Source organism: Dicentrarchus labrax, unplaced genomic scaffold (genome assembly GCF_905237075.1).
Source record: "Dicentrarchus labrax unplaced genomic scaffold, dlabrax2021, whole genome shotgun sequence".
Classification (NCBI taxonomy): Eukaryota; Metazoa; Chordata; class Actinopteri; family Moronidae; genus Dicentrarchus; species Dicentrarchus labrax.
In genome coordinates, this window is record NW_026136722.1 from 11,583,459 (window position 1) to 11,608,091 (window position 24,633).

Sequence of the window (24,633 nt, forward strand, 5' to 3'; positions counted from 1 at the left end):
ATATGGTCTGAATTGGTTTGTCAGAACATTTGTATTAATCCCTTTTTTCTCTTTCTCAAAAGTCTAAATCTATAAAGTTGGTGTCACGTTAATATTTGTATTGTTATTAGGTCACTTTTAGCTGTTTGACGTCCCCAGTCAAAAGGTGGCCCCTCAGGCGTTCACCTGTGTGTGTGTGTGTGTGTGTGTGTGTGTGTGTGTGTGTGTGTGTGTGTGTGTGTGTGTGTGTGTGTGTGTGTGTGTGTACGTGTGTGTGTGTGTGTACCAGCAGATAAACCAGCATCGAAAGTCACACACCACCTCTACCTGCTGCCTGTAGTCTCACACTGGAAGGTCCCGCCCCCATTGTTCAAACTCGATTTCTATTGGACGGCGGGCTCGGCGAGTGATGCCAGTGTGGAGCACCTTGTAGTCAGTCATCGGTGGGGTTCCCATTGGAGCTACGTACAGTGAAACGACTACACAGCAATGCGGACGAAGAAGGGCAAAAACGAGGGGAATAGTCCGGTTTTTTCTGACAACCCGGCGGGTCGGGGCTTTCCGTGGTCGTAAGGCGTAATTTTACCGGGATATCCTCCTAAACCGCAAATAAAAAAGGTCATTAACTGGGTTGGAAGCAGCTCCGGGGCGGATATTTTCCCGACAAAACCCACAGTCGTATTCCCAGCCCCGCTAGTGGGGAACAGTCAGCTAAAAGAATGATTGCTTGAATATTTTTATACTGTCTTGTAGCTCCTTTTTTTTGTGTGTGCCAGGCTCGCTTCCAGTTTTTTTTACGGACTCGCTATGGTGGACTCCCCTACCATGAAGAAGACTTTCGTGATCCCAGACATAAAGCCATTGGATTTGTATGACTCTACTAAGGCAAAAATATGCGCAAGTGTCCGATGGCTATTGGCAAAGTCCTACGGCAGTGCAGGTAGGTTTATAGTTGAGGCTGCAGGCCTGGTGACTTCTAATATTGTGTGTTTAGGGAGGTCGTATGAAGACCACCATCCTTTTGTTGTCCCAGCAATATGTTTATATTCTGTCCAGCAGTGTAGCTTGAAGCACATGCATGTAGGGGAACTACAGTGTGTGTGTGTGTGTGTGTGTGTGTGTGTATAGCTCAGCGATTTTCAGCACAAAGAGCAGCATATGAAAGGGGCAGCATGCACGGTATGCGTTTTTTTGACACATGTCATTTGTTCTCACTCAATGTGTGGTCACATTTTCTGGGTATGTGTGTGTCAGAAAAAAAACGGGCCTCCTCCCTAGGCCTTATCACGCTAACCCATTTAGTCGTATTTCTAGACGACAGGCTTCAGTCACAAATTGCAGGCTACTGGTGCTGGGTATGTTTTTAATCCGGCTACACAGGCATGGCACATGGGGCGTAGTTTTTTTTTTTTTTTTTTCTCCCACTACCATTCTTCACACTCTAAGGTGACAGCACCTATAGCAAGTGTGAACACCACTTTTCTTCCGCAATTATAATATCAGGATCAAATAGCAGCGTGTAGAAGCTAATTGTGCACTGAGTGAATAGACTATAATCACAATTTGTCAGGGGGTTTCAGCCTTATATCCTTTTCTCAACAAACCTCCAACCATCCAGCCTCTATGATGCAAAACACACCCACCTAGGGAAATAATTTTGTTGCATAGAGCATGCATCATCATAGCTTAGTTTTCCTTTAGCTTTCTTGAGACAGGTCTTAGACCCAGCGTCAGCTCTGACCCCGAGGTGATAACCAATCCCCTCTTTGTTTTAAAGTCCTATCTGTTAAAGATTAGATCACACAAAGAAGACACAAAAACAGTTGGAGGAAAGGCTTTAATAATATGCCCCTTTTTATGTCATTTTATATTCATCTTTACCAGAACAGTACAAACATAAGTCTAATGATAGGATCACTGTTACTCCAAGTAATCCTGGGTACATTCACTTTAAATAACAAAAGAGAACCCCCCCCCCCCACCCCCCACAAAAAAGACATTCTCATTCCTGTGATGTGCATGTAAATAAACACTCAGAGGTTAATGGTCAAGGTTTTTTATCGCAGACGGCACTTAGTTTCGGCTGAAAAGGGGTGTGGGGTGAAGTCTAATTTACTTTAACAACATGACTTGCGTGTTACACAATCCCAGGCAGGGCTTGGGTCCAGGACTATAGGCTGCTGCAGCCTCTGTGTGCTCTGTTTAGCACCTTAACCACGCCCTCTGGTCAAAGTCACTCGCTATTCCAAGCTACTGGAATATGAGGACCAAGAGTGCGTTGATGTGTCGTGTTTGTCTTAATCAACTCAGTTGCCTTACTGATAGTTTACTGCCAAGTCAAGATGACATCAGCAAGTCCCTTCCCAAAAACTCAGCCGGGTAGACAACAGATAGCACAGCAGGAGCCAGAGCGGGTCATCTGGTCCTCAGCTCTTCCAGGTCAATTAACTTAATGATAACAATAGGCGACATTTTTAATCTCTGAGTAGTTGCGATACAAAATGGACTTTCACATGGACCACACACTGTGTACTGTATGTCTCAGGACTTTATTTAGGTAGAAGTATGTTAAAAGGATAGACAGTAGCTCCAAAAGGAAGCTGGCAAGGGCCTAATGACATTAAAAATACATTTAATTAAGAAAAGATCTCTGGTCTTATATAGGCGACACTAAAATGAATCCATGTGCACTTATGATAATCTGAAAGCTGCTTATAGGCCTGGATTGAAATACGTTAGCATGAAAAGCGTTACAAGGCTATACGTTATGAGATTGTGGTTTTAGGCAAAGCCCTTACGAGATTGTTACCCTCATCTTCCACACAACCAAACCCTCAGAGTAAAGTTAACCATCTCATAGAAATAACAATTTACATCCGTGCCTAAGCTGAACAGTTTGAAATATGGTTCAATATCATTAACTTAAATTATGTCAAATTCTGTAAATGCTAAAGGAAAGAGCTGCATTAATTGTTTTCCTGTCTCCTTTAGTCAAGGAAACACAAAACCATCCACCATGGATGATGGGTGTTCTATATTGGCTCTGTTTGATCCACCCAGTAACATTATGTTTGGAGTTTCATCCTAACATAGAATCTCATCATTACATACTCCTATATATTAGTTAGTCTGTGCTGGTTTATACATGTCATTCATACATAGATAGTCAACAAGTACTCTTTTTTTGGCACATATAGACCTATTCATATTTTCTACAGTTACATTATCAGGCTGTATGTGTTTTATAATTTGCATGGTAGATATTTGGCAGCCCAGTACCGAGACAGTATCTTACGCTCTTTTGTAATAGCTGGAAATGTAGTTCATGTCTCATGTTTTCCATCACGTTGAAGGAAAAGTGGTTTGGCAAGGATGCAATTTATGATCTGCCCTTGTAGTTGCTGTGACAGGTGACATGACAGATATTTGTGGTTGACTCAAAACTAGTCTGTGCCTTTACATTGGAATGAGACCCGAAACTCTTGATTCACCAGTTTGTAGGGTTGGGAGAAACCTGCTCACATAAACTAACATGTTCATAGGGATGATTTATGTGCGTTCTGTTTTTCAGTTTTCTTTACCTGTCCATGCTACTAATGTAATTTGTGCATTGTGTGTTTTTTTTATGCATTTGTAAACAACTTAATTGCCAATAATGACACAGCTTATGGCCCACCTTAAACATTTCCTGTTTTGGTCATCAGTGTCTTTGGTATCTTCTCCAGATTTTGTTTCTGGCAATGAATTCAAACCAATTTGTACCTGCATGTTTCAAAACTTGTGTATCTTTAGTTAGCTCCACCTAGCTACAAAGTTCCTTCTGAATCATACTTAAATCCTATTGGAATGATTACTCATCCTTTCCTAATCATTTGTAACTATGGTGAGTCAACAAGGGACCTGAGGAGGATGTTTCCTTGTTATTACTGTTATGATAGTACTAAAGATGGACCTATTGGTATACTATATGACACGCTTCCAGACATGGGTAATCACCTTAATACAGTTACTGATTTGCACAGCTTGTTTTAAGATAACATGATACTTTATTGTAAAAGGACTCATTTGCAACACCACACAGGCCAATGTAAGCTAAAGACCAGTATACAAGGCGGATACTTTCCAAGAGACACATGCATCCTGCACACTCTGTCACTCTGTTATCCAGTGTTGTCCTATTAGTCTCTCAAACACCCACAATGTAATCACACTCTCTGTCTACAGGATGTGCCTCTGTGTACACTGGCCCTTTAATGCAATTTAAAGCTGCTGTGCTTATGTCATACTAGAGCGCTGTCAGTGGTGATGTGTTACAGGATACACAGGGCTGTTAGCATGGGCATATTTATGGTAAGTGGACCTGTGAATGTATAGGTAGATGGGAGACACTTCATGTGTAATGCTTTAAGTGTGCTTTTCCCCTCTGAGGACATGCTGTCAGAAGGGTTTGTTGATCACATACATGAGCAATTTGCATGCAGGTATATTTCTCAGTTTCACCAAGGGAATGGAACAGATAAAAAGTCATTTATTTTGCCATCTGATAAATGTATCATTGTATGTTTTAGTGCTGGCCGATATGCTGAAATTAGGCAACATTATTTCTGTAAATGGACTATTACAGTACCTTGTGGACAGGTCTACAGGTAATCTCTTCCTGTCTTGCCTGAGACGTCTAAGCTGTAGTGTTTATGTTGGCATTAGTATTTCACTTAGTCAGGACTAGTGGTCACATGTAAGGTAGGGTGTTAACACAGCCCCTTTAACCACTGCTAGATTTTGGGGCAACAAAACAGAACCTGCTTTGTTCTAAAAATGAGAGCAGATAATCATCTGTGTTTGATCCTTTCCACCACATGATGAGGATGTTTATAGCTCAATTTTTAGAATTTAAAAGTCACAGCCAATAGCCTTATCAAAACACATGTAATGCTCAATTATTTTTGTTTTAAATTGTTCTCCAGAAATGGCACAGCAAGGGAAAAAAAATATCACCAAACAGTAGTTTTGATTGGGCAGGTATGCACAGATGCACGTGACCCGGGCTGGAAATGTCTAATCTTGAACTTCCTGCTTGTATGCTTACCTTGCACACCTCCGCATATCTAAGTTCTAATGAATTATTTGATCTTTTTCCTGAAGGGTTCCAGTAAGCCAGTTTAGATGGTCCAATCCAGCAGGTTTTGCAGACTGCTGCGCTGTGTTATTAATAGAGAGTACTACTTAATGTTCTCTGTTACTGTGACAACCTTCTTGAAATCCAATGCTGATTTCCACTTAAATGTAAAGTGAGAAGGGGTGGATGGTGGGGTCTTGTCTAACCCTTTTTCCCAAAGGAGCCAGCTTGTTTTACATGGTGAATAATTTCAACCAATCTTTTGGTTTGGATGTGTTTATTGCTCTGTGTTGATTACCATCTAACATGTTTGGCAACGTCTGTGACATGACCAGCAGCACACTAGCTCGATCAGTCAATGAAGTAGAAGGACACATGGCTCGTGTTATCAGCAGGCTATCAAGCAATGCAGGTCAGTACAGATAGGAGCTAACACAGCTGAACTGACTATAGCCTTGATGGCAAGCTGCACCAGTTCCACTATCCTTTTTAATAGCCTATCTGTGTTTACATTACTAAATATTGTGCGTACCAGATCATCGCTGAAGTTGTGATATCTTTCTGTTTGTTTTTCTGTGATGATGATGATAACAACAACAACAACAATGTGGCATTGCTGTAGAGAAAATCTCAGTTTGTATTCCTCCTACTCGGGAAGTAAGATGTCAGGGTCAGCTACTAGCACAGGGATCCTGCAGGTGGTAGGGATTAAGTCTCTTGGTTAAAAATCTCCTCAGTAGATGGCAAATACTTGCTTGGACCTTTCTACTTGAAGAACAATCCCCCCACTCACCCACCATGATAATGTCTTACTCAGACCAGTAGATAAGCACTGACCTCATGACCGCGGGGAAAGTGACTGAAAGAGAGGCTGTTGCTCCAGTTTATGCAAACACACAAGCTTGTCTTTTTAATCTAAATACTTCCCTGGTCTATCGATGTCAATATATGAAGGCATCACATTCCTTTTTGCTTGGGCTTAGTTGCGATTGAGGCTGTCAACTGGTCATTCTTTTTATTGCCTCCCAGTCCTTTTAGTTTTTTAACATTATATGCATGCTTTATCCAATGATTGTTGCTATTTTTGATATGCAGGTTCATGGTTTTGGAAAATCATGTATGGATTTGCAACTTCAAATTTGTTCTCTGACACAAAGTCTTCATGGCCAGACTGTCTCATAGGCAAATCATTCTCATATCGACCTCTCTCATCTCAGTGAGTTGTGACATTTGCATTCTGCTTTGCCTTCTGGGGAACTTTTTTTTTTTTTAAAAACACGTCATTGTTGGAAGACTTTTTTTTCTTTTGGACTAAGGTGTACATTTTAGTTGGCTTGTAGGTGTTTACAACAAAATGGACCATGTGGCGTGACTGACAATATTGTCTGACAGCTATAGTCATCATGGAGTTGGAGTGAGAGGGAGAGTGAGAGAACGGGGCATTGTCTGACCTCTGAAGCTGGGCGTTTTGTTTTGTTGTCTGATGTCAGTGGATCCATTACAAGACTATATAATTATATAACAACATAGTGACACCTCCCTCATAATAACCCCTTTGTGTCTGTTAGGCACAATCTTAGACACTCATAAGTTTCTCCTTTCTCATTTCAGACAGACTCCTGGTAATTCAGCTTGTCAACTTTTTCCCCGAAGGCCCTTTTAAAAGTGAGAAGCATATTCCAGTATGTTTGCACAGAGACACAGGCTATTTAGTTTGCTGCTGGTTTGGTCTGAATGCAGAGAAACCAGTTTCATAAAGGGCGTGTCTAGTATATGTTTTTAGTATATGTTTGCTGTGATCTTATTTACAGAAAGACCAGTCTGAACAGATTCTTTAACAATCTTCAGCTAGCCACTAATAGTACTACATTTTGCCTTACTTCTCTGGAATGAGACAGAATCAGAGTTGTCTCATTTGATTTTGATAGTTTTAAAAGTGTAGGTTTTGGTCAGGTTGCTGGTCACATTTGTGAAGGTCGGACAAAGCAATTTTCACTGAAGCTTTGTACAAAAATGAAGCATGAGGCTTTTAAGCGGGAAGCAGAAAGAAACAAGTGGCCGAGCATCTTGTAATCTGCAGATACCAACCTCTGAGCTCATCATGCCCCACTGACCTTGATGCTTGCTCTGCTCTACTCACTCATATGATTATAGCTCCAGGGTATAAACCATCTGTCTTAATCTGCCACCAAACCTGGCCGAAAGCAGGTTTCCAAGCCACCAACAGTAGAACACGCTCAAGATGATCTTTGAAGAATTAAAGGGACTGCTAACGAGAGAACATTGTCCCCTTTTCAGAACTTTCTGAACATTCAGAACATCATCCTATTTATACGGCACATCTCCCTCAACATATTGTTTGTTAAATTTTGCAACCAGTTCTGTAGTAGGACCACTGTTCCAGGAACGTATATAACTGTGTCTGTATGTTTTGTCTCTTGGTAGAAAATGTCCCTGCAGAGCTGCGTGACCCCTTCTACTGTGACCAGTATGAGCAGGAGCACCTTAAACCACCAGTCACGCGCCTCCTGCAGTCCTCAGAGCTCTACTGCCGCACCTACAGCCTATTACTGGGGGGCACCGAAGCTGAGGCACAGCCCAAAGACAACGCCGCCCTGGTGCAGCTCCTCACTCAGAGAGGCATAGTCTCCAAAGATCAGGACACACCAGTGACTGATGTCGACCTTCGACATAAACCCATCAAAATGGTAACGTTATGGTTTTGTTATTTGAACAGTAAACGCATAGATGATGACCCCACACCAGTCTGGCATGCAATTTTGTGGGTTGTCTTGGGGCAATCTATACAGTGTTTACACTGCAGTGTAAACTGTTGTTTGGGTAGAAACAGCTTTATGTTTATCTGTCACTGGGAGGAGTGAATGTGTCCTCCTGTTGAACCAGATGCTCTGCTATCCAGGAGTCTGTAGAAAAGCAGAAGGGGTTGAGGGGGCTGTTGATATAGGGGCTTGTTTATGCTTTGATTCTAGAGATTAAAGGACATCAAAAAGACCCCCACTCATTCAACCCCAGCCCCATCCCCTTATGCTGCCCCCAGCTGATCCTAGAGAATGGATCCAGCTGCTGGGACTAGGGCGGTCATGGTGACACAAGGGATGACTACTTTAATTCCAGGACGTGAGAGGGAGGGAGGGAGGGTCGAGATTCAATAGATGGTCCAGATCAGTTGCAGGACAATGGCTAAACAGTTCTGGTGAAACTTTAGATACTGTGTTGAGACTGGGCTGTGCTTACTTAGTGAGTTAAATCAAGAGAAACTGGTTTGTCCTCCTAGTCCTTGACAATGGATCTCTCTCTCTCTCTTTAGGACACACACAATATTGTCCTAAATCTGTCAGCCTGAAAACCTGCAGATAACTAAGTTTATTTTCAAATAAGGAGATTTTGTTTTGATGGAACATTAACTTTTCTGCTCCAGCTGACACAACAGCAACTCACTGTACTTAAGTTTTGAATTATTCCTACAAAACCTTCCTATATGCAGATTATTATCTTCCACAAAAAATGGGATTTCCCCAACCACCTTGGTGTGCATGCACATACAGGCTGTTTTTTTGAAAGTAGGGAGTCTTCAGGGACCCGTATGGATGGTGTTGTTGTTAGATGAAAGCTGTTTGCTCCACTGCTGCTGTCTACTGGCCACTGTAGCAGGTGTGACACTGCTGGTGCTCTTGTGATTATTAGATTAATTGTATGCATGAAAAGGTGTGCATGCATCTGTGACATTCTGAATTAAGTAGCATAGAAATTGTGTGACCATTCGGAATAGAGCTTGGTAATATGATTATTTGAATGTTGGCTAATGCAGTAGTGTGGTATAGGTATGAAATGATGAAATAAATACTGGCAAAGTTGTACTTTGGTACCTGACAGGTTGTTTTGCACAGATAAAAAGACAGTACAGGAAGAAAGCTGGCAAGGACCGGATGGAGAAGGTTCCTCAAATGGGGAATTCTTTTCTGTTTATTATTATCTAATGTTTTGCCTTATCATGTACTACCTCTGTTTACACAAGGCATAATCTAATTGTGTAGGTCTCACTATATGTTTAAATGTTCTGTAATCTATCTTAGTAATTTTCAGTGCCATTGTATTCATGGTGTGTTGGTTTAGTGTTCTACATGTACAGCCTAAAGCATGTCACATGCATCCTCCTCTTGCACTGAATGTGAGGTCATATAGTCCTTCTACTAGAGGTGTGTGCAGTGTTTTTCTAAACCACACACCAGTTTGTTCTTGTAGGATTTCTGACAATTACCCCCTGACACACCGACAGATGTGCAATTTCACAACAAGACACAAACAGGGCATTCAGTGGCAAAAATATTTTTTAAAAAAACCACTAGCTTGAAAGATTAAAAATTGTCGTCACAGTAATAATAACAGTTTCAGTTTCATCTTCATCATTAACACTTAAGCACCAGAAATAATGGCCTAATGATGCAGTAGGTCTCTTTCATGCCTTATTTTGCTGTAATTTGTGTGTGCATTCATTTGCTTGCATGCTTCTCAGTTCTGGGTGATCCTTCCAGGCCAAACCAGGGACATTTCAGCTGTAAATCCTAATCATTAAACTCTTATTTTGGCTGTTACTGTTAATGCTGCATTTGCTGTTTGCTGCTTTGGTATGTGAAACTTCCAGTTGCTGCTTGGCCATAGAAAGCTCTCTGAGCTTGTCTGCCGCTGGCTGGCACTGTAGCTACAGTGTGGCAAGCAAAGAAAGTGGGTCATGCTGCAGCAGCATTAGAAGGATGGAGCATCAATGTGGGTCTTGGCCAGTAAACAGCTTTGGAGCAGCAGCAATCCGCTGCAGCACTGCTGTATATTAAAGCTTTACATATGTGTGTCAAACAAGAGGATAACATTTACTATAGTATATGTACATAAAAGTATGTTGAGTCATGCTTGTTGCAGACGAATGTTGATGACTTTTCACTTTGTTGTTGATGCATCACATGTCTTGTATGTTTGCTGTTCATTGCTGATAATTATGAAATTTGGCACATGTATAAATCCAGGGATGTAGGTTTTACCATAAACCATAAAGAGGGTGGTACTGGCTTCGGTTGCAGCAACAGCATCAGTGTGGACTGCCAATGACCTGCTCTCTGTAAAATGACAGTCTGTGCTATTATCAAAGTAGGGCAAAAATAGAGCCAGCATAGTTCACCTAACATATAAAACTGTGCTACAGTATTCATTCTCTTCATCAAACTGTAGGTTGCTGCTACAGGATAAAGACAAATGTGCTGTGTGTCCCAGCTTCTAGACCTTGAAATGTCTGGGTTAATAATTAGAAAAAGTGTGAGCTATCTGGGACAAGTAGAAGGCGAGTTCCATTTTTCTCTCAATTGTATGTAATAGGGGACGGCCAGGTCTAACATGAAAGCCTTAATCTCCGTAGTGTCTTATAAACTCATGTACGTTGGATGCATTTGTAAACATGGTACTGACAATAATTTTAGAAAGTATGTGTTGTATCACAGCTATTGTAATAGTTTATGCAAAACATAACAGGTTAAAATCTTAAGAAAGTTTAGCTACTCTAATTTGGTTATTTCAATACTTTGGTAAGTATTAATGCATCTGCTTTTGGCCTACTTTGAGAGTGTGTGCAGAGGGTATGAAGTTCTTGAAACAGAAACTCAATGGCTCTGCTCCTGCAACCCAAGCTAGCACCAGTATCTTTACAGGCCAGGGTTATACTGAAAGAAACGCTTTGTAGAAGGGACATCCTTGGGGCTCATCAATGGAGCCTCCAGCTGCCGCAATCCCCTACGTGCTCTGCGTGTGTGTGTGCGCCCTACTGGTAACTGTCCTTCTGGTTGTGGCCCAGCTCAGATTAGAGATAATCTGCCATGCAGACTGAACGTCATCATCCACGATTGGATGACATGCCAGAGATGACCACTGACTTACCATGCACCTAACATATCCCTCAACAAACTAATTTGTTACATTTATTGTTGGTGGAGACCGTAGAATAGAATCATAATTATCTGGTGGGGCGGCACCATATGGTAAAAACATCATATTGTGATTATTTTGACAGATCCAATACCAAAACAATTAAAATCATGATGATGTGAAATATGTTGCTGGTCTGTAGCAAACAAATCTAGTAATCTGTTTTCTGAAATCTAGAGAACAAGATTTGTAGGCTAGGGCATCAATTCAGAATTTCTTTCTTCCCATATTGCAATTTTGTCAGTATTGTGATTAATTGTGCAGCCCTATTATCCATTTTAAACATACTGTTGAATACATAACTAGTGTTTTTATTACACTAGACATGGGAGCATTTGTTCCCACAGTGACAACGCAAGTCATGTAGCCATAATGCAGCTAACCCTCTTCCCGGTCCCCTGTTGGTTTTAGATAGGCACTGACACTTTGTCTTAAATCATACTGCTGTGCTGGCAAGTTTCTGGTCAAGTGAGCATCAGTCCGGAGCTTAGTTGAAAATAGAAGTGGCAGACTATCAGAAATGCTAACCATCATCTTACACCGTTTGTTAAGCATTTGGCCTTCGCCGATGAGAAACTAACATGGAGTAGTAATGAAATTATCTACTGTTTTAACAAGTTTGGTGTAAATCTATTCCAGACTGGTTTTCCTTGTTTAAACAAACAGTTCATATACATATCAGTGTTCATATAACCATTTGTTTTGAGAGAGTCTCCTGTCTAAAATCCCCTGCTGGGCCCCAGACCTGCCTGATCCCCCTGTTTGTCTCCCCATCAGTAGGCACCAGGCAAAGAAGGGGGATGGGGTTAAGTCATATTTCAGACATAATCAGATTTTGCCCTCATTGTAATCTCACTTAATGATTCATAAGATACATTTGCGTTCTTTGTTTGACTCCACAATTATGCAAGCAGATTTACCAAATAGAGCCCTAAAGATTTCATGTTGATGGGGTTAATTGATAGGGTATTAATTTTTCCTCTCTGTCACATCAGTTTGGGGGGGGACTCCTAACTGTTTGCTGTCTGGATGTTTCCGAGCAGAGAGCCGGTGCTAAGCCAGGGGCATGGAGCAATGCTGTGGTCAGGCTTGTGTTGCGATGCATTGTGGGTCAGCTGGTTGGTTGTTATGGTGATCTGGCAGGCTCTGTGCTCGGTGTCCATGAGTTGCTCCTCTCTCCCCTCTCATTAGGGAGACTTGTGATTTAGCTTAGCGAGCTCTCCTGGGTCTGCACCGGGAAATCCACTAGCAAGCCCTTCTTCCCCTTTTCATTCTGCACTTTTTGTCATGAAATACTCTCCACTCTCTCCTCTGAATAACTGCTGTACAACTGCTTTCATTTTGTCTTGTTCATCCCATGTCATTGCCTCTCCTTTTCTCTCAGTCATCCTGTCTCCTTTCATACTGTGACAATAGCTCCAACCTATGATTACACTTTGTGGCTAGATGCAAAAATATGTTACTACTTTCTTTCTTTTCATACATTTTCTTTCAGTAACATGGCTACTGGCAGAATTTAGCAGGCCTTGGACAGCCAAAAATGGTTGAAATCAATATCACAATATTAACTGTATTATTATATAATCAATGGGTGTTTTATACTTTAAATTTAAAAACATGTTTCTAATGTTTTGCCTAACAAACATGGGGGTTCATGTTTACTGCTGTAGTAATGCATTATTATTGCCTTGGCCTGTTGAGACTTGAAGGTAACCACAAACAGTGTTTTAGAACTTATTGTATTTATGTCAGGTTTTAACAAAGAAAATGCCCATTATAAGTTTCATAAGTGTAGAATTATAGACTGGATTGCATTAGGTTGCATGCCTAATAAAGTGGCCAGGGAGTGTATTATATATCACAAAATGGCAAATGTATGGTGGTTCTTAACCTGGGGTTCTAGGGATCCCTATAAAAATTAGGAATATTTTAATTTCACCATTAGTTCATTGACTAGAAGTAATTAAGAGAATGACTATTCTCTCCATAGGTTTCACACTCTCCAATCTACAGTAAAGACAGTTATGGAATAACTAAATCTTATCAGACTAGGATCCTTGAGACTACATCTTATCAAATACGTGTCGCCTTGACACCAAAAATGTTCAGAACCACTGACGTAGGGATGTCATGATGAAATTTACTAGTTGATACCAATACCAGTGAAATTCCATGTTTCCTAATACCAATTTGATACCACGGGAAAAAGTCCCAATCCAGTTTTTTTGCCCCTGATCCCCATTTAAAATAAAGTATCTGCTGATACATGGAGTCCTGATCCAATACTTGGGTTTTCCTTAATAATACAGGTGAATAGTTCTCATTGCATTAAGGAAACTAATGCCTGCAACCAAGCTGTTCCTTAGTGTTGTCCCTATTCCCAGGCCATTTGTCCCCTCCTGTATTGCAGACATTTCCACTGAACAGACAAATCATGTCACAGACACACAAGCAGCAGCACTAGTCTTGGCAACAGTGTTGGGAGGGCATGGCTGCCAGGGCCACACAGCTCCCAGTGACTGACTGCAGCACATCCAGAGAAGTTGGCCCAATGCTATCTGACAAGCCTTTGCTGGCATAACCCGCCCTGCCCGCCCCAGCACTGGGTCTGCCCAGGTCAGCACTTTACATCAGGGTTGAGTAGGCAGACATGCAGACAGGGCTCATGCACGCAGCTGGACTGCCACCAGCCCCCAACTGGGGCAACGTAAGAGGTTAGAGGAGGAATGTCTGGCCTCTAAAGTGGAATTTGTAAGTAGTAAAAGGGAACAGGCACTGATTTGCACAGATTAGGCTCAAAACTGAAGATTGGAGATTGAAGGAGAGGCCCCATGACAGGAATGTGTTGTTTGTGACATGTCTGTCCTCTCTGTTGGCCAGAATTAATTATTATCACAAGGAAGTGGTTGCAGTTAGCCTATGGCGAGGAGAGAGGGGCTCTAGTACTGCTGTTGGATGGTAACTAAAAGTGATACAGATAGAGGAGGCAGAGAGAGAAGGATCATACATTAAAATACATTGACAAGATGGGGAGGAAGAATTGTTTGTAGAATATAACCTCACAGGAATCAAACCCCGACCCCCTAGTCTTTCTAGACTAACACTGACTTTGTTAATGAACTATGGTCCTGTTGAGGCTTTCTAAAAAAAAAAAAAAAAACCCCAGTCTTTCAAAAACTGCATTTCTGACTTAAATGCACTTAAAATGTTTCAGAATCATTTACAACAATATGGAATTTAGACATATAAAGTGCTGTTGGTTGCAGCCGCATGGCACAACTTCTAATGAGCTAACAGGTTTATAGAGTTAAGGCGCTCTCTCTGACTGAGCTGATAATGTTTGTGGTGCATTTTAATGGGCTGTAGCCATTAGAAAGGCCACTGTAATGGCCTCTCAAGTATACTTATGTCTGTTGGATTCAAATGCCTGGGAATGTCAAATATGTGTAAGCAAGCGTGTTAATGTTTGATTGTTGTATTTGTGTGAGAAAAACAATTTTATATCGGTTATCTTGTCAGACAAAAACATTCATACACCAGAACTGCAGAAAAGACAAGGAACGCTTGTTTCTTACAGAGAATGCTGTTCATTGTTGTGCTTCCAGGTGATCTAGTTACAGCACCTCATTTTATCCTGTTGTCTGTTAAACATGAGTCATACAGCAATATTTCACTGCGCAATAGGTTAGGGAAGCACACTGAAGAGAAGGCAAATAAAGGTAAAGCAGCTGAGGAATGACAGTCGTGGGACACAAATGTTCTCATATTACAGGTCCATTGGCTATTTAATGATTGTACAAACATAGGTCCAAAGTTCAACCACATCTACTACTGTGTGTTTGCTTGCTTAGAACTCTTCTCCATGTTTCTGCTGACTCACAGCTGGCTTCTGGTGACCTCTAGAGGATGCTGCTGGTAAATAATGGTAGTGCTGCCGCAGTTGGAGGTGATCTCTGTTCTGCAGTAAGCAGTGCCCTGCTAGAGCAGTAGAAATGTCAGTGCCCAGCATTATTGTGTTAGCTGTAATGATCGATGCTGTCTGGACTCTCTGGTCTTTGCCTGCGAATGGTCCCACCTCTGACAGTTCCTCTTCCTTCTCCCATGTGATTGGTGCAGAGTGCTCACTTGGCAGTGATCGATGCCCTGATGACCGTGGGAGCCATGGAGACGGTGACTGCGGTGAAGACATGTGGTTCTGCCGAGCTCCTGGGTGGAGCCTCCAACTGGGAGGATGCTCTGCTTCAGTGGGTTAATGTGGTAAGGAGAAAGCCAAAGAGAAACAATGCTTGTTTTGAGCACACATCTTTATTGTATCCTGTCAGAAATTACTTATTGTTTAGATGTTTCCTAAGACCTTTGTTGTAGGTCATCCAGTGTCTGTTTAGCTACAGAAATAAAGATGCTGTACACAGCATACTGTAGATCTTTGACCTATGTGTGTTAACTATTTTGTTTTCTTGGCATGCGCTCAGTTAAACCAGAAGTTGAGAGAACGTACTGAAGGAGCCCAGAATAACACATCTCAGGCCATTACAGAGCCCCAACCTGTTCAACCCTCAGTGAGTATTGCATTACACATTCAGTGTATCTCTTTTCACACATCATTATATATAACACACATGATTATCTGTCTAGGATTATGCACTCAGTGCTATAAAAAAAAAGCACCCAAAGTGCTGTGTATTAAGCTTGTGTTGTTGGTTCTGCTGCCCTTGTAGGCTTTCATACTCTACTAGTACAGCCAGCATTGGTTGATACATTAAAACTAAGGGTAGCGTCATTGCTTTGTCAACAAGGTTGTCTTGTCATTTCAAGAAAGTGCCGTCATCACAACCCTTTCTCCTGTTTGTCTAGTTCTTCACTGTAGGCTTAATACCTCTCCTTGTGCTCCTATTCTCCATTTCCTTGTCTTTTTCTATTTCCTGTCCCTCCTCCTCTCTGACAGTGTCCTACTCGCTGGTACTGGAAACTTGTTCCTGTAAGTTCCCTCCTTTCCTCTGCTCCCTCCCCCTGTCCCTCCATCCCTCAAGTGTCTTCATCAAATTTATCAGCAATTATCTAATGGTCAGGTGTGTTTTTTTCTCTCTCCATACGCTGGTGTGGGAATGCTCGTGTGCATCACATCCTAGTTTGCGTTAAATTGCACGTCACAGCATAAATGTCATAGGGCGGGGCTGGACAACGGCGCAAAAGCATTGTTTGTTGAAACACGAGTGGTGCATGAATCACAATCTGTACTCAAGCAGGCCTTGAAACTGCCATGTTCAACAGGTTCCTCTGGTCCTCTGTGCAACAGAGGTGTGTGTTTGTGTGTGAATGGCAGTGGGGGTTAACAGAGACAGGCTTCTAGTCAACTGGTCCCTACTGACAGTGGGCTGTTTGTCTATATACTGTGGTCGTACCTGAAATTTTTTTTTCTCTCTCCCTTGCCTCCTGAGACCCTCTCTTGTCCCACTTTCTCCTTCCTTCCTTCTTTCTCTCCTGATTCTCACTCTGTTTGCATCTGCTATGTATTCACAAGTTCTCTCTTATACACATTAGCATGGCCTTTATTTGTTTTATCTTCTTACATTCATATTCCAATTCTTTTTTGTAAAAAACATTTTGTATTGTGTTTCACAGTGCATTAGAGTATCCAAACCTGTTTGGAAAACCCTGACTTTAATGATGGTTTTAACATTAACTAATATGTCATATATTTTAAATTAACATTAACAAAGTACAATTGAGATCACACTGCAATATTTGATTGTATTGTTTGCTTGTTTGTTTGTTTTTTCAGCTCCGCTACAGGAAGGATAAAATTCAGTCCAAACAAAAGCCTATCTTCCCAGTGGTGAATGAAGTCAAAGACCTGTCCAGTGGCTGTGCTGTTGCTGCAGTAATACATTACTATTGCCCTGGCCTGCTGAGACTTGAAGGTAAAAACAAAGATTCTAACCACAAACAATGTTGTTGTACTTATTGTATTTATGTCAGTTTAACACCTTTCTCTCTCTATGTAAGATGTTTGTATGAAGGAGTCCATGTCTGTAGCAGACAGCCTGTACAACCTGCAGGTCATCCATGAATTCTGTGACAGCTGTCTGAAGAGCTGCTGTCACTTGGCACTGGAGGACATGCTATACACACCACAAGAGCTTCAGGTACTTACATTCACATTCTTGATAATTAATCAACCGAGTGACACGTTTACACCAAAATATTGAGTTCTGTTTATTCTGTGTGTTTTTTAGCTCAACTTGCTGAACTTCCTAGCAGAACTGCTTTACTGGTTTGAAATAAGAAGGCCAGAATTTGTTCAGCCAATCGACACATTAGGTAAGTGTCACCAATGTTGTGGTCCTGTGTCATACAGTGTAATCATAATATTGGATATCTGTAACAGAGTCTTATTGGGGGTTTTGTTTTTTGTCAGATGGATCGACACCAGTAACACCAAGTAGCCTGAGTGGTAACAGGTACAGAAGCTCTCTGAATATGATTTTGCTTTTGTAGACGTCTGGCATATTTTTTGAAAGAGCTTTAGTTTGAACTAAAAAATTGTTTCTCTGCCTTACAGTACCTCCCCTTCTATCTTCAAGAAGCCTTTCCTCCCCATCTCCTCTCCTGCGTCAGGTAAGATTAAGACTGTGTCCTGTCATCATTACTTCAAGCTACAGTGTTTGGTGTATGTTTGTATTATCGGCTCACCCATTCCCCTCAATCCTTGTTCGTCTTTTAGTTGTGTTTTGTGTTGTATGATAGTCATGTTTTCTTATTTTTATTTATATTTGAAACATTTTGTACATCATTTTTCCTTTTATTGGTGTATTGCTTGGTTGATTTGTGCATCCCTGTGTGGTGTGCATGCCTTTACATGTCTGTGTGTGTCCCATTGTATTCAGGATCTTTGACTCAGTCTACCTCAATGTCTCATATAGAAGGAGTTGGAAAGACATGGAGCAAGAAACCTCTGAGGTAGGACCCATATATTCAGTACCATTTAAACACTGTCTTGTTTTTATTGTACTTACACTTGCTTTTTTGTTGTTCTTCTTCTTAGCCGCCCCTTGTCAGCAGTATCCTTCAGCATTCCTTTTGGCCTGGACAGTGATGTGGACATTGTGATGGGCAACCCTGTGATAACCCGCTCTGTGAGCTCAGACCAACTCAACCCAGCAGGCCAAAATATGACCCGGGTGCCGTACACACCTCCTGAAGACCTTAGCCATTTACTGAGCAAACCCCCTGGCCCCAATGGTCCACAGAGAGCTTCTTGGGCCACCCAGACTCCCAGTATTCCAAGGTTGGCGGAGGAGAATGGCCTTGCAGCAAGTGAAACAGGAGAGCTGCCCACCATTGAAGAGGCTCTCCAAATTATCCACAACGAGAGCAAGATGGAGCCTCGTTTACACCCTGATGGTGCGCCTGATGGCTTCTACCTCCACTCTCCCGATGACCCTGCAAGTTCGAGACATAACTTACCCAACTTAGCACCCATCAGCTGCTCTGCCCCAACACGCTCAGGAATGATGTACCGACCCACAGGAGAGTCCAGGGAGCCCACTCGCACCAGAAACACCTCTGAATGTTCACGAGATGATGACTCTGTGTTAAGAGACGGCAGCGTGGACTCGGATGCGTCCGAAGACCTGCCTAAGGCCCAGTCCACTCCAACCACACCAGCTGCTGGCACACACCCTGTTAGAAGCCATGGCAAAGAGGTGCCTGACAGTGGTGTGAAGATGACCAGCTTTGCCGAACGTAAAAAGAAGCAGATTATGGATTCTCCCAAGGCCAGCGACCCCACTTCTTCTCAGATGACAACGTGGGCCCAAAAGTCTGAGGAAAGTCCCACCAAGAGCCCACAACTCAATAATGAGATGTCTGAGCTGGGGGTTCGGCTGGAAGAAAAGCGCAAGGCTATTGAAGCCCAGAAGAAACGCATTGAGGCCATTTTTGCAAAGCACAGGCAAAGGCTGGGGAAGAGTGCCTTTCTGCAGTTAAAGAAGGAGCAACGTGAAGACGAAGACGGCCAGGTCAGCACTTCATCCACAGAAGAAGACCTCTCTCGCTTGACCCTGGAAGAAAGGCTCGCTCAAATGGAAGAGGAAGAGCAACAAGAACAAGATGAACAGCACCTCTCAGTGGAGGATGAGGGTAATGTCAAAGAAGGACATAAGCTTAACAAACAGGTCAGTCACTCCAAAGAAAAGGCAGGTACACCAGGAGAAAAGGGCTCTGGGACACCTGGTGAGAAAATGGTAGCGCCACTAGGGGACTATAACAATGCTGTATCCAAGCTGACTGCAGCTCTTAACTCCCTGCAAAGTGACATGCAGCGTCTGACTGAGCAGCAGAACCAGCTAATCAACAAGAAAGCTCCAGCTTCCAGCAACAAAACCTGGGTCATTCCAGCCAGCCCTAAAACCTCCACCCCAGCCCCTACTTCTGCACGCATGTCACGAGAATCCACCAGAGATTTAAATTCAGCCTCTTCCTCTCCCTCTCCATCCCGCAAAATCACAAACCACACCACTCCTCCTAAATCTCCTCATGTCCATCGTAGAGCCCAGTCTGTGCCCCCTAAAACCCCGAAACACCACCAACACAGTCGTCCCTTGGATGTTAAGGTCCCAACCCTTTCGAGGGCCATCACTGCGCCTCAAAACGTGGACCGGATCCCCCACCTCCGTCGTGTAAATCCCTTGCAATCCCAAGTCCACACTTCGTCCTCATTCTCCATTGGTGACTCTGATCGCCTGGATGAGCTGCGTTCTTCCGGACCAACTCCTGTTCCCACACCTACACTGACCCCTGTACAAACTCCTACCCCGACTCCCCGTCCTGCCGCAGATGACACCCTGTCAGAGATAGGTTCAAATGACGATCATAGTATATTTAGTATGGACCTGGAGGCCGGGCCCTCCCATGGCCTTTCCGCAAAGAAGGAAGGGTTTGCAGGTGGGGGCTGCAGCTCTGGTGCCCCCTCAGAGTGCTCCTTCGAGAGTGATGCCCCTGCAGGGATGTTGAATGGCAAACGTAGTAGCCTGATAGAGATTTCACTGTCTGCTCTGAGAGGAGATGGGGAGGAGGATTTACCCGACGCTTTCTCTGACTCAATGAGTGACCAAACAGAGCCAGAGATGAAAGCAGGGCTTGGTTTCTTTTTCAAGGTAGGAGGCTGATTTTTATTACTGTGCCATTCTAAAAGGGCTGTTTTTGTAAGGTCAGTGCATTCATGACTTTTTACTTCTGTCTTTATTTTTAGGATGACAAGGAGCGACCGGAGGATGAGATGGCCCAGAAAAGAGCAGCTTTGCTGGAGAAACAGCAGAAAAGAGCAGAAGAGATTAAAAGACGCAAACTTGAGCAGGAAAAAGAAAAAGAATCAAAGTAAGGCCCTTTTTAATATTCAAATACCTGTATTTATAACTAAATGGAGACTGGCGTTGAGTATGTTACATTAGAATTATTCAGGGTAGTCAGATTTTTGCAGCGTGTAACTGATGATGATTCATATTTATTGATTTATTGTTCTATGTTTAGTGAATTAAACACACAAGTCAATTACTTGTCTGATACAGCAGTCTCCTCATTTTTTTAATCATTGGTTTTGCAATGTCCGTGTCACACACAAGTTTTACATGTTATTTGTCCTGTACTCTTAGCAAGCCTCAGTGGATGATCATCGAGGGCTGGGGAAACAAGAGTGAGGACAGACCGCAGACCCCAGGCACCTCTCCAGCATCAAGTACCCCAGTAGAGGGGACGCCCCAGCGCAGAGGAGACTTCACTAAACAGGAGTATGAGAGGAGACACCAGCTGAAGATCATGGAGGACTTGGGCAAGGTGCTGAGGCAGAAACCCACCACGGTTCGTGGTGTCAAGAAGCAGAGACCCAAGACTGTATTCAGAGATGACTCCGTCCTCTCTCATAGCCCTGTCAAGGGTTTCATGGGTAAATAGTTCTGATGTGTGCCCACACTGTTCTTAGTCCTTGTATGCCCTCTTCCTACACTCACATGTATTTGGTTTCTCAATGTAATTTCTTTTTCCGTCCTCTCTCTTCCTCCTTCTAGGCACCAAGCTGAACAAGGTGTACTCCCAGTCAACCACGAACCTGTCCTCTATGGCTAATGACTCTGGAGGCTTGACTGTCAGGAAGTCTCCAAGGTAACCTGCACAGTGATGATGGCTTGTATTTTCTTGCTTGGCAAGTGGGAGGCATGTAATTCAGCCTAAAACAGTGTAAAAATGATTTTAAATCCCAGAGACATAAAATTTATTTTACAACATGTTCCTATGATAAAGTGGAGCTGTGCAGTATATCATAGTATTGATATCTTTATATTAACTATGATTCAGTGGAGTAAAGTTTTAAGCAAGCATTACCTCTGTGTGGTTATTACACATTATTATTGATCATCAATATTGTCAGAATATTGATATCAATGTATCGTGTGTGTGTGTGTGTGTGTGTGTGTGTGTGTGTGTGTGTGTGTGTTCATGGATAATTGTATACCAACTACTGGTATTTTGGTAACTTATCAGTGTTATCAGGGGCAAAGGTGCATGTAACATAACATGTACACACAGCCTCAAGGTCTGTACCTGACTTTCCTCACAAAACTTTTTTGGACTCTCTCTAGCCGTTCACACTCTCCCTCCCGGCTAATGTCACCAAGACGAACGAGTGCTCAGAACGGAGAGAAGGACTGGGAGACTGGCTCCACTATTTCCTCCCCTGCCTCAATCCCAGAATACACAGGTCAGTCATATGTTCCAAACTGAGAGATTATAAAAAAGTGAATCCAGTGAGCATTGTTTTGTTGAGTTAATGACATTTTAAAATACTGTGTCTTGCAGGACCAAAGCTGTACAAGGAGCCAAGCTTTAAGTCCAACAAGTTCATCATCCATAATGCTATCACTCGCTGCTGCCTGGCTGGCAAGGTCAATGAACCACAGAAAAACAAGATTGTAGAGGTAAATCCATGCTGCTGTGTCAGAGTCCATCAAAGAGGTCCCCATTTACTAGCCTACAAGTGACTGTGATTTCAGTTGTCAACTCCTCTTACCTTGTGTTGTTGTTTTTTCTGTCTCTCCCTCTTCAGGAAATGGAGAAGAGCATGGCCAACCATTTCCTCATCCTCTTCAGAGATACCAGCTGCCAGTTCAGAGCAGTTTATACCATGAACTCTGAAACTGAGGAGATGATACGGCTCACTGGCATTGGGCCCCGGATCATCGCACCTGAGATGGTTGAGTCCATTTACAAGTACAGCTCTGACCGCAAGCAGTTCACTGCCATCCCGTCCAAAACAATGTCCATGAGTGTTGACGCCTTCACCATCCCCGGTCACTTTTGGCAAAAGCGCCCAGGGACTCCGAAGAAGCTTGGCACCCCCAAATAATGATATACCCAGGATGGGTGTTACAATTCAGGGAACCAACTCCCAACTTGACTCCTGTTGTCCTCTGTTTTGGCGAGTGAGGCACTTGAGATTGTTTATTACCCAGTTAGATGAGCAGTGGACAGCATGACTGATGAGGCTTTTGGCCAGCTTGCAGCCTGGATCCCGAGAACAATCCAGTCAACTCTACATGCCAACAGAAAGGGCCAATCACTCACTCATTCAGCCAATGTAGTTACAATAGTTTCTCTCTTGAGAGCTTCTGATTGGCTCTGCCTGGTCTACCTAGATTGTAAAATGTAATGTGATTCTGTCGGGATGAAGAATTCTCTTTACCTTGCCCCCTGCCTCCTCATGCCTTGCCTTACCCTGCCCCTGGGGTCATTTTTATGACTCTTAGGTAAGAAAAAGAGGGGACAACCACACTGCCTTTGCCCACACAACAGTATTTTGGGCCAGAGTAGTTCCCGCCCCTCTCAATTCTGCTTGCTTTTCCTTTTGCTGCCTTTCTTCTTCCAGGGCTCACTCTCTCTCCAGTCTACTGAGATAAGTGGCTCAGCTCTCAGTTCTGATAGGAGATCTCAGCTGAAAATGAATAGCAGGTAACACTGCTCTCATATGAATGTAGGACACACACTAACCACTCATTCCATTCAGAGGTGTTTTCACTGGTTGGTCAGGACAAGAAAATATTGGGTTGTTCCTCTGTGGGCCGCACTGGTGGTGGCTACTGTGGTTGTCAATGGACTTGCACACCTAGAAACTGCCTGTGCCCCCATAGTTCATGCATTCCACTCCATTCCAACTCTCCTTCAGCTGTAGACATCTGGATGTTTTTTTTATACTCTTTTGACATGTTTTTGCTGGACAAATCGCTTCGGCCTTTGAGAGCTGAAAGAAGAATGAAATTCATGTGACCTTTTCCTCTTAACTTGCTTTCTCATTTTCAACATGTGATGAATTGAAATGTTATCTGAGCTATCTTGAAAAAAAAAAAAAATCAATACTGGAAACATGAAGGAGGGCTTTATCATGTTTATCACTACTTGGATACAGCTCTGTGTGAAAATGATAATCAATGCTGATTTAATATATACTGAATGCTGATTACTTTGATTTTTTGACAATGATTTGTAAAAAGTAAGTTAACCTTTGTAAGCTACGAATAAGCTAGCCTGCTGCTTAAGCATTAGTGAGATGTATGTTTGAGATGAGAATGAGTGAATGAGAATGAATAGAAATTGTCAAACAGCTGAAAATTGCTGAAACCTTTTGTCTAGGGATTAATAAATCCTTTAGGTAACTAGGAGTCCGTTTCTTATGATATGATTCCCTGTTTGTGTGCCCTGGCATATGGACAGTAGGTTTCTTAATGAAGGATCATTCCGGACTGTAACAGCCCTCATCTTCCCCAAACAGTCTCTAGAGACTCCTTCATTCATAACTGGGGGAATGTAACACAAAGAGCTGTTTTCTTTTTCTTTCAGTGTCTCCATGCTATTTGGAAAAACACTTGACCCTGCAATTAATTGTGATCAAGTCAATACTACCACAAAATATCTGTGGGAAATTGGCCTTCCTTTGCAGTCTTTAGCACTACAGCAGCTGCCGTGGCGCAGCTGTCTTCTTTCAAATCACTGACTGCCTCCAAAAAATGTGTTGTTTGAATGAGATTCCAATGCAGATGTGAAAAAAAATGTCGAGCAGCATTTAGGAAAAATGGTAAGATGATTGAATAAAAGTGTGAGTGGAGGAGTGCATATGGAATTAGTGGATGTTTGTATTTATGTGTTTGTAAAGGATAGTATGTGGTAGTTATACACTATATTTTGATTCTGTGCAATTCTCCCTTAGAAACCCCCATGTCACCCAGAGGTGTATTTATTTGGTTTGCATTAGATGGTGCATTTGATGTTTAGTTCCAGGTTTTACTTAAGTCACTTTTGGTTAAGGTCGTAAATCACTCATTCATTTCATAGAAGTTGTCATAAAATATGTTTATGTTGTTTTCTTTCTGTTCTGTTATCAAATCTGTGCCAGCACATTATGTATGTTCATTTCACAAATTGACTATCCTTGGCAACTGGACCAGACAAATAAAAATCCTTTTTAAATCATCATCATCTATCTTTTTTCATTCCCATGTTTATTT

The 24,633-nt window shown here is 42.4% G+C and overlaps 1 protein-coding gene across 3 annotated transcripts; it reads left to right on the forward strand.

Annotated features, from left to right (window-relative positions):
- The first annotated feature begins 412 nt into the window (after positions 1-412).
- camsap3 (calmodulin regulated spectrin-associated protein family, member 3) lies at positions 413-24,601 on the forward strand. Of its 3 annotated transcripts, none has more exons than XM_051389268.1 (18): positions 413-919; positions 7,541-7,803; positions 15,200-15,340; positions 15,556-15,642; positions 16,029-16,061; positions 16,866-17,004; positions 17,090-17,229; positions 17,320-17,404; positions 17,502-17,544; positions 17,646-17,701; positions 17,971-18,043; positions 18,129-20,241; positions 20,337-20,461; positions 20,737-21,026; positions 21,148-21,241; positions 21,718-21,836; positions 21,935-22,053; positions 22,182-24,601. In XM_051389268.1, the coding sequence occupies exons 1-18, from the start codon at positions 787-789 to the stop codon at positions 22,479-22,481; spliced, it is 4,353 nt and encodes a 1,450-aa protein (XP_051245228.1). In that variant the 5' UTR covers positions 413-786; the 3' UTR covers positions 22,482-24,601. The 3 variants fall into 3 exon arrangements, with proteins under 3 accessions (XP_051245228.1, XP_051245231.1, XP_051245229.1); XM_051389271.1 differs by having other exon boundaries at positions 18,007-18,043; XM_051389269.1 differs by lacking the exon at positions 16,029-16,061.
- Positions 24,602-24,633: the final 32 nt, after the last annotated feature.